General features: G+C 39.3%; 1 protein-coding gene across 2 annotated transcripts in view; it reads right to left on the bottom strand.

The window, feature by feature from the left end:
* Nucleotides 1–317: 317 nt before the first annotated feature.
* The window catches only part of yap1 (Yes1 associated transcriptional regulator), a 32,117-nt gene continuing 21,409 nt past the window's right edge, over nucleotides 318–11,025 (bottom strand). For both annotated transcript variants that reach the window (XM_046865019.1, XM_046865018.1), the window contains 4 exons: nucleotides 7,893–8,071; nucleotides 5,915–6,048; nucleotides 3,991–4,103; nucleotides 318–3,143 (listed from right to left, as the gene is read on the bottom strand). In XM_046865019.1, coding sequence (XP_046720975.1) covers nucleotides 2,905–3,143; nucleotides 3,991–4,103; nucleotides 5,915–6,048; nucleotides 7,893–8,071 — 665 coding nt within the window. In that variant the 3' untranslated portion in view covers nucleotides 318–2,904. The remainder of the gene's footprint in view (nucleotides 3,144–3,990; nucleotides 4,104–5,914; nucleotides 6,049–7,892; nucleotides 8,072–11,025) is intronic.

Below are 11,025 nucleotides of genomic sequence, written 5' to 3'. Positions count from 1 at the left end.
GAAGAATGCATAGTGTATGTAGGGGGTGTGGCCTCAATATCCCTACAGTAATGTGATTGATGAATGTGCAGGGTAGAAATTCAACTAAAATTGCATTAAATCTGGATGTTTTATCCAACATTATCCTGCAAAATTTTATTTCAACTACAATTTCTACAATTTTGTAAATTCCCAGTTTATTCGAATCAATTCCCGTTAATTCCCATGGAACGTTTCCAGTCTTGAAAATTCCTGAATTTTGCAACCCTAATGACCAACAATTGTATGTGTGGATGGATTTACTGTATTCAGTAAATAAAGATTTCACAAACAATCAGTACAACAAAGAATATATATTTTTTATTACAGGCCCATTTGTTTTAAAGTATTATGCAAAGGGATAGAATGTAACAGAACATAAGATTCTAAGATACATGCACATAAATCTATTTAAAAAAAAAAAAGAAAAAAAGAAAGAAAACAGATCATAATAAATGGATATAAATTCATTCTGTGTGCACTTAGAGATATCTAAATACCAATCCTTTAACTTGAGTGATTAGTACTACCGCTACAAAAAAAAAAAGGTTATTATATATTCAGTTGCACACTAACTACACATAAAATCATGTTTAGGTGATGCACATTAGAAGCAATGTCCTGTTAAACATGCAATATCAGCACTGTACCAACAATTCATTAAAAACGATTTCGTTTTGTTGCATCGCTATCAAACACTGTTTATTCCGAGCATACTTCTGTAAAAATAGATTCTATTCTAAAACATACTACTAAGGTCTTTTTTTCCCTTAATATTACTGCGGCATAGTTTGATCACAGTTTTTTGATCGTTGTTCACATAAGGCAGGGGCTGATGTTCATATATTCTAACATATTCTTATATTTGATCAGGATATCCAACATTAGGACAGTTTTGTGAAATTAGACGTTCCAAATGTGAACCCTAAGGAGATTATAGGAGATCCCCCTATAAAAAATACAAAAATTTGCCCACTTCGGCAGCTGCTTCATAAATGGAATGCAAGGGAAGTGACAATTTGATCGTTTTACATCATGTTGAAAATTCAAAATACTTCGTATGAGCTGCTCTCTGCACGTCTTGTCCGTGCCGATAATCGAATAATTTTTTCATCATTTCATGAGCTTAACTTTTCGAAAAAAATAAAAAAATCACATTCAAAGTGTAGGAGCGTCGTCTCTGCGTAGTGTAGGCCGGCTAATAATCTTGTAAACATTATGTCTCTATATAAAGCATCTAACATCTGTAGTGTACTATCGCTCTGCAACAATGTAAACAACAAGGCTGCTCTTGGTAATTTGCTCTTCGAGGGTCTAGTATGGGAGACTTGTGACTGTCATCACATATCCACTGACTAATCATCAGCTGGATATTCTCTCATTAGCTTATGCTACATGTATACACACAAAGAATAAGGATAAATTACTTTGTTTCTTAAAGGAAAAAAAAAAAAAATCAAACTCTTTGGAAGCCTCGTCACAAGGAAAAAAAACAAAGAAAAGAAAAAAAAAAAAGACGACACGTTATTGCTGATTGTTTTTTGTTTTTTTTTCCCAGTAAAATCTACCACGCTAATCGTTCTTAATCATGATTTCCAAACCGAGTACCAGCTATGCCCTGCTCTAAACCGCAAACCCTCAAAACGTGCTTATTATCCAACTGGAAACATAACAAACCCATCGTTTCAATCACTTCAACACCGTACGAGCGTCCATACACACGTATCCTTATCCGGTCATCAAAAACTTTCTGAGCCCTGCTTTTGAACGATATGGTCACTGAATAGGCAAAAAAATTACATTTATAATGATTGAAAACCTACATATTACCATACAAAAACAAAAAAAAGCTGAATCTACTTTGATCATTTCTGCTGATTACCAGGTAATCAATTCCATCTATTCTGCAGTGATTAAACAGTGTCGGCATGCTGGAAAGCAACCATGTTAGATGATAAGCCAGTTTATCATGAGAATAAATGAACAAACAAACAAACAAACAAAAAATCAGTCTTAAATAAGACTGAGGCTAGAGTTGATAAAAATCCAACAAAAAATGCATTTTTATATAAACTTTAAAATACACTTTCGATTACTGAAACCTGTAAATAGAAAAAAGGCGATCAGAATTGTTCGGTAATATATAGTGTTAAAAATAAGAAAAAAAAACAAAAACAATAAAAGCAAAGTAGTGTTTTTATCTGCTGCACTAAGAGATCAAACCGAAGGCACTTGTATCGATTAGTGTTTGATATGCTGGCACAGCCGAGCAGGGGGATCTGCCTTCCTAAAGCAACAGGTTCAACCCTCAAGAACTCAAGCTCAGAGATCTCCTCATGATCCACATACTTGCAAGCAGCCCTCGTGAGTGTTTTTGGTTTGCCAGGCTCGTAGTGAAATAAGGTAAAGACGGGGAAACTGTAGTTTAGGCTGCGGGCGAGGCAGAGGAGGAGGTCGTATAGGAGAGCGATGAGGGTTCAACACTTTGTCAAAGCCATTCAATAGGAAAGGGTGAATAATTGTCTGTTCATGGGCCAGCCTTGAGGATGCAGACATTAAAAAAGGGAATGGGTAAGAGAAAAAAAGAAAAATGAAAATATGATTTAAAACCAGTTAGGCCATGTGTGGTTTATATATATTCTGGGCGAAAAGCCCTCAAAGAAACCAGTCCAGCCGTGATTAATGTGTAACGTGAGTGAAAAAAAGAAGAAAAGAAAGAAAAAAAAGAACCCCAATCAAAGTCTAAGGGAGTAAAATGTCAATAAAAAAAAAACAAAAAAAACACACACAAAAAAGCCCTCAAAGCGTCTACACATCCTTCACAGATTGGCCTAGGCAGCAGTTTGTTGTGAAGAGAGTGGAGGCATAGTGTGTGTTAAAGCTGATCTATAGCCAGGTCAGAAAGCTCTCTTTGTCGATCTTGGTCGCAGCCAGCACGGATTCCATGTCGTTCAGGATGTCGGAGCTCAGCGCCTCCTGCAGGCTCGGCATCAGCTCTTCGCCCTCGACCGCCATGCTCTCGCCCTCCAGGGTGCCCAAGTCTACATCGGTGCCTGGGATTTCATCTAGGTAGTTTGGGAAACGGCTCGGCTGGGTCGCCAAGGATGCAGGGCCGAGGGAGTCACCTAAAGGGTGCAAGAGGACAAAGAGACTTGAGAAACGGTTTCTTTCTCGAATCTTTACAAAGAACCATGTTTATCAGTTTGTAAGATTTACTTCATCTGCTAGCAGTGAGAATTTGTGAACCCAATAACTTACTGTCCAACTATTTCTAGACAACTGGGAAATAGGGATGCCATGTATAAGGTAGCTTTGGTAATGCAAAGGAATGATGACAGATTTAAACAGGATCATAAATCACAGAGTGTGAATGGTCATCAGATTGAAGGTTATATACAAGTTATTTTAATAATGTACTTGCGTTCATCATTAACAGGATATTTCACCTCTGGCTATTTCTACTGGTCATCTAAAATAATGTCATTTTTTTCAGATGCGTACATGTACTGTCTGTCAAATATTGTCACCAGTTCATACAGGACAAAAATCCCAGTAAATGCCAGTAATAAATGTTACCTCACCACCACGTTAGTAACTAATCAAATCTAAATAAGGCTTTAGGTAGCTAAAGTCTTTCACACTGTAAAGGTCAATGAAACTAACAAATCAGGAATATCAACATTTCTCTCTGATGTGCAGGTAAATGTGTTAAAAGACTCTAAAATTACACTCGAATTACAATTTGCACTGACTAATTAATAAACCTGCATGTTTTCCAACAGGTACAAATCATCAGCAAAACAAGAATAACAAGAAAAATGAACGAAGACATATAAATAAATTTTGTTTAAATAACTAATGATGAAATGTTAGCATACGACTATATATGAATATATAAAAACATCCTAAACTGTATAATCAGCAGTCATAAATTAAAAGCAGGGGTGCTATAAGTTTATTGAGGAATCATACTTGTCTCCATCTCATCTACACTGTTCAGGAAGTCGTCTGGAGTGCGGGGGACGCTGTAGCTGCTCATGCTCAGGCCACTGTCTGTGCTCTCATCTCTGGAGTGATACGTCCCACTGTGGGGAGAGAAACAGACCGAAGAAAGTTAACGCTCTGCTTCTAAAATCCGTAGTCACAGTGTAAACTAATGATGAATTGTACATTAATAAATAATGGAATATTATTTCTCAGTCATTTACCAGATGACTGAGGGTTGACAACCCTCTATACCATGTCAGCATGACTGCTCTTATATTCACAAAGATAATCAAGAAAAAAGCAAGAAAAAATATAAAGCGGTTGTAATACTAAAAAATATATATATATATTGTTATAAGTTTAGGAGAAAACAACAACTGAAACAATTCTTACTCCAGCAAACTATACATATAAGTCTTATGCTTCTGAATAATATTTTTATTGATTTATTAAAATATTACTTAACAATAAGAGAAGAACGCGTAAAACGCAGCAGTGAGCTGAAAATCTTTTACAGCACGAAAGTGAAGCTGTAAAAGGGTGTTTGGTGCAGGCTTCGGAATCGCACCTCTCCGTAAACAGAGGCCAGTGTGCAGGGGTACAGTGCGAGAGCAAATACAGCAGGCTTACACTAATGAAGAGAGTAAGAGGTGTGTGTATGTGTGTGTAGTGGATGAGTGTGCAGTGATGAATGGGGTCTTTGTGTGTGTGTCCGTCTGTGTGTGTGTGTGTGTGTGTGTGTGTGTGTGTGAGAGAAAGAGGGGGAGATGACCTGTCTAAAGCTGAGAGCACATATTCTCACGAGCAGCACTGCTTGTTCGCAAGCCCTTTCTCTTTTCTCACACTCTTATAAATCACTCGTACACAATACAGACAGAGGACACAAAGATAGACATAGACACACATGAGATGTGCAAACACACACAAACTGATACACAAACAGAAGACATAGAAACAGACACAGGTATATAAACAGAGAAGAAACAACAATACAGGCATTATCAGACACTCAGACAGGAAATGTGCAAACACGCAAAGTGCATGGAGAGACATTTATACAGATGCACAAAAAGACAGACAAAACAGGACACAGGATGTGCTGAGAGACACACAGAGACCAACAGGAAATGCACAAAAAGACAGACAAAACTGGACACAGGATGTGCGGAGAGACAGACAAACAGACAGACACCAACAGGAAATGCACAAAAAGACACAGACTAAACAGGACACAGGATGTGCTGAGAGACAAACACACATGGATACAAAACAGGAGACGCACAAAGACACAGACAGATACAAACAGAAGAAACACACAGACACAAAAAGGACACACTGACTCAAATAAGACATACAGACAAACAAGAGATGCACAAACACAAAAAAGAGGCACACAGACCTACACACACACACAGAGACAGATGTGTGTACATACACAGGTAGAGACAAATGTTTTTCCACACATGATTTTATAGTTACTAAATAATACCAAGGATGATTTGGTGTAAAGCATTTTTTCTGCACGTCACCACATTATAATTATGATGTATATCTGACATAATAAACACTGGTATCATTATTCGGTCCTTGAAAAATGCTTGTACACTGTTATAGGTATGTATATTTATTGCTATTTTCCCGCCGCTGACCACTTGGTGGCGCAGTTCTGTTAAGTGTGGCCAGAATCTGCCTAGTCACACAGGAACTGACTCATTTTTGTTCACCGGATTATCCAATGATGAGAAACGCGTTATATGATCATTCTCTGGCAATTCTTCTAACTTGTTCGATGTTTCATGATTATTCCCACCTGTGAACTACACTAATTAAAAGTGGAATTCAAAGTTACGAGTTCCTTCAAGCATAGATCCGTGATGGCTACTAATGACGAGCAGGTATATATTCTCACCTGTTGAGGAAGGGGTCTGAGCTGTTGGTGGTCATGCTGCGGCCGTCCTGTCCCATGCCAGGGGATGAAACCGTGTTCTGAGTGCCACTGTCCTGCTCCATGCTGGAGGGCAGCTGGTTCCTCAAAGCCAGCTCCTACAAAAAAAAAAAATACACCGCATGATTAAAAGGACATTTATAATAATTATTATAGTTGACCTTCATCCAACAAAGCAGTGGTTGTATACATTATTGTATGTATCCTTATTGTGTAGAGGAATTGTAATTAAATGTTTCTGAAGACTTGCAAGGAAAAAAAAAAAAGATTGTTTCATTAGCCAACAAACAATTCGGGTTTTACCGAATGAAGGTACACAACAACAACAACAAAAACACACAAAAAAACACCAAAGTTTCACCCACAAGTTTTTCTTACAGCTGTTTCCTCTATTACCCTGATGAATGATGATATGATGCCCATCCCAGACAACGTGTCACAAGCTACAGATCTGGTTCTCATTTGTCAAAAGATTGTGAAAGTCTCTTTCTGTAAGCGTCCTCTGTGATTTTATGGCCTCGTCCCAACTGGGTGGTTAACTGCATGTTGCTAAGGTGTGGGTTTATTGCGTGTCATTAAGTGGAGGGTAGAGCACAGGGTCACGTCCTTTTTTTTTTTATTGAACACTTCCTAGGAATGAAGAACCGCAAAGGTGATACAGGCTAAAGGGAGAAAAAAAAAGGAGATACAGGAAATGAAGTGTTTAATCAGTTTGACTCGTTTTACAAGAAAGTCTTGAATAGTGCATTTGTGATAATGTCACGTGTTCTATCTCATGCTGCATTTGACGGAACTGGGGCTGACTTCATTAGCAAGCTGCTTCGGGCTGAAAAGCTCGGTCGGTTTGGTTTGTGTGTTCGATGTTCACAGAGCTGAGTCAACACTGTGTTTACATTCCAAAGCTGCCCCCCTTCAACTCTCCCGGCTCCGAGCTCCTCGTCCCCGTCTGGCCCCTACCCTACCAAACCTCCTCCTTTTCTTCCGATCCCTGACCCTTTTCAGTCACCCCCGACACACACACACACACGCACGCACACACGTCACTCTACACGAGTGACTTATAGACAGGACACACACATACACACACACGATCCTCAGACCAAAGCGAAGCACTTGTGTTTATCATCACAGTGATGATCGTTATAACAAAGGCTGAGGATCAAGTGTTCATTAGACGACTGATACTCATATAGATTCACAAATCCTCCATCATGACAAATGCGAAACTGTTATAAAAGTTACATTTAATACAATCCAACATATTCTGTTTCATAAAAAAAGGTTTTTTGACTAGATTTATTAATGTTGTACTCAATTTCTTTAAAAATATACATAAAATACACTTTATGGACAAGGGTTTGTGGAAATGTGGCCACAAAATTTGTATGTACTTCTGAACATCCCATTTAGTCCCCATTTACTGTTATTATAACCTCCACTCTTCTGGGAAGAGATCTTGATCTTGGCGTGTGCTTGTGGAAATTTGTGGAAAGTCTTGTACTGATGTAGGTGAAGAGAGAAGACCTGGGGTGCAGTCAGTGTTCCAATTATTCTCAAAGGTGTTCAATAGGGTTGAGGTTAGAGCTTTATAGCAGGCCACTCAAGATCCTTCACTCAAACCCATGTAAACCATTTCAACATGGAGTTGGATTTGTGCACATGGGCATTGTCGTGGAACAGGTTTGCGTCTTCTAGTCCAAGTGAAGTGGAAATATAATACTACCGCATCCGAAGACATTCTATACAACTTTAAGGTAACAGTTTGGGTAAGAACCAAATAGAACCAAAAAAAAAATTGGTGTCTCAATACTTTTGTCCATTGAGTATATACAGAAACAGCAATGCAAGTTTATCCTGTGACCCCCTTTCTCTGCATTCGACACTTAAAGAACATGCCTGTGTTGCATTTGGTGCTGGAGGTGTGTATGTGTACGTGTCTGACCTGCGGTCTCGGGCGGAGCAGCTCCTGGTGTTTAAGCCTCAATCTCTCTTTCTCCAGCTGTAGCTGCTGCAGTCTCATCTGGTTGTTACCACCCATGATGGTTGGGTTCTGGGGACTGGAGGGGAGCTGGGTGCCTGGCTTTACAGGAGCACTCTGGGTAATTCGTTGCTGGTTCAGAGCTACACATAGAAAGACATAAAAAAAAAAGAAGCGATTTGTACTTTTGAACTTTATTTCTCCTACACCCAAACCTACAGCATGTCTTATCCATCTATTAAAGTAAGGTTGTTTAGTAGAAAAATGATTAATAGGCATTAACATTGCGAGATAATTACTGCTACTAATAATAATTACCGTAGTTACACCTAAACAAACCTAAGTGTAACATCAGTAACCAAAAGGAAACCTTCTGGCATTTTTAGCATTTCTTTTTATTTAAGCAGCTTTTCCTCACAGGGACCAGCTTCATATCACATATCAGATTAACCAGCTACATTCACAAAAACTGACAGGTAATCCCATCCAAGGTGAGACCTACATTGTAATACAAAAGAGTGGAATTATTTTATAATATTAATGCCTATTAATCATTTTTCTACAAAGTAAACAACCTTGCACACAAGATACACATGAAACATCTTGTCTTTTAGTCAAATGATCTATGCTTCAAACCAAAAGCTGCCAAAAATGCAACTAGTAACATTTCCCATAATATAGCCAACACAGCTGCTGTTAATATTCATATTTATTACAGATTTAACAAAGATTATGTTGTAAATAGCTGCAGTCGGGGTGTCTGCAGGACCGGGTGTGTGCAGGTGCTCTTTAACAATTGGCCCGGGAACCGCTTAATACATGTGAATGAGGTCATGTGTATTGCAGAGCCCTGGGATAGCTGAAACAAATGGCGCTGATTGTGGGAAGTGTTACTGTAATCAAACGGGGACGATCACTGTTTACTTATGCATCCGGGCCACCAATTAACACAAAGACGTGACGCCGCTGGTGTTGTGATGCAGCAGAGCCCAGCCCTCCCCCCCGGCCGGTCTAGTCACCATTCAATCAGTGTGTGTTTACTTGCTCGGGCTTGAATGAGTCTCCGCTTTCCTCTCTCCATGGGAATCAGATTGGAGCCTTGCGCATACATACGCGCGCACACACACACACACACACACACACACACACACACACACACACACACCTCTAACCCTCCCCCACCTTGCCAGAGGCTGTACTGCTGTGTGGGAATGTTCTGAGTGGTATAGCACAGAGCGTGGGTGTGCTTGCAGGGGTGATAAATTGTGTGTGTGTCCTTTCATACCCTTATCTCACATAGATATGGGTCTATTGAAGCAAAACCGTGTGCACTAGCACTACAGAGTAAGTTATTTCCAAAGTAGGAGGAAACACAGCTAATGAGCTGTTACTCTCGAACCTGTTGCTTCTTGTCCCCCGGAATGGGCACATTGTGGGGTTTTTTTTCCCCAAGTTGAAATTGTAGACAAAATAGACTCAGATGTACCCAATGCTAAAGTCTGGCTGAAGATTCAGGACTACTGATTATTATTTTGATTATTTTAATCAGAATTAATGACTACTAATTAATATCTTACCACATAGTAGAGCATACCAGGTTTTTACCTTAAAACCGGTTTAATACTGACATATCGCTTCCTAAATATCAGCCCTTTTTTGTAAAAAATAAAAAATAAAAATAAAAAGATTTTTTTTTTTTTTTTGCACTGCAGCAAAAAAAAAAATATTTGTACAGATTGTATTTCAAAATCTAATTTTCTTTATTTAGATAAAATGGAATAAATATACAGGGAAAAATAATCAACCCTGATCAGTTTTTCAAATGACAACTGTTCCACGAATGATCCACGGATATATAGGAAATATGGGATCGTAGTATTTGTGGTTAGAGTTATGATGTGGAATTATTTCTATAAAAATTAATAAATAAATAAAAACCAGGATAAAAAAAAAAAAAAAACACTGATCCAGACAGCGTCAGAAAGACTCCATAAATCAGAGAGATAAAAGTAAGAAAGAGACTGAGACAGATAAGCGCCAATGCTATCTTCCCTTTTGTCTTTTTCACGCTCGTGTGGAACACGTTGCAGCAGCCTCTTATCAAACCTCCATCCTTTACCAACACCATCAGGATCATAGACATGCAGGCAAGACCCTGAGCAAGCCACCAAACTATCGGATACGTTCTAGAGGAGCACAACCGGGCATGGCCTCTTTGAAACTCTGTATATATTTGCCTGCTGTCCAGTTAACATGTTTGTTCTTTAAAGCGTCCAGGCTGATAAAATATTTGATGGTAAAAAGAATGAAAAAAAGAGAAGAGTTCTGTCTCACTAGAACTCGGCGCTCTCTCTCTCTTTCTCTCTTTCACTTTTTTGTAGCTGAAAACAACATCAAGATGGCTGCTATATGCTCTATAAACATAGTACAATCTGGACTAAAAAGATGACTCAGATGTTTCAGATCTTTTTGCATGCATTTAGTGAATGCATCACGCTGAAGTCACAAACGTTAACCATTCACACATGTGCATCTGAACTGTTGGCCTGTGGCAAGCGTGCAGCCTGTGTGTGAGTCAGGATTAGCTCATAGCACAGCTCTGGAAAAGATGAGAGCTCCATAAGAGAGTGACATCACTCAGCACCAGGCGACAAGGTGCCAACTCCTGCACTGAAGTGCAGGCGGAAAAAATAACAGCAGATAACCCGATAGCCTTTTAGCGGCACTGGGGGAAACAAACAACAACAAAAAAAAAAAAAAAAAAAAAAAAAAACATGGCGGAACAACTTTGCGTGCGTGTCTGCTTGTGCTTGTGGCTTTATCTGTGGCTTCTCTGGGTTTGTGCTCTTTGCAGACGAAGTGTGAAAAAACATGCAGGCTCCATTTGGGAACACTAAGTCCAGGCCAATTTGTGAAGCTCCTCCTCCACTGCTCCCAGTCATTCCTGTAGACGCATGTCAGCCTTCTAACTTTTCTTCTGTTCCTTTCTCTCTCGTTCCCTTCCCCCTCTCTATGAGCCTGCCTCAGTCAGCCCCCCTTTGTACTCTTCCCTTCCTCCCTCGCTCTCTGAGTGAAAAGGCCTGGAAGAGATTAGGTG

Source organism: Silurus meridionalis, chromosome 13, assembly GCF_014805685.1.
Source record: "Silurus meridionalis isolate SWU-2019-XX chromosome 13, ASM1480568v1, whole genome shotgun sequence".
NCBI lineage: Eukaryota > Metazoa > Chordata > Actinopteri > Siluriformes > Siluridae > Silurus > Silurus meridionalis.
This window is presented reverse-complemented; position numbering and strand designations above follow the sequence as displayed.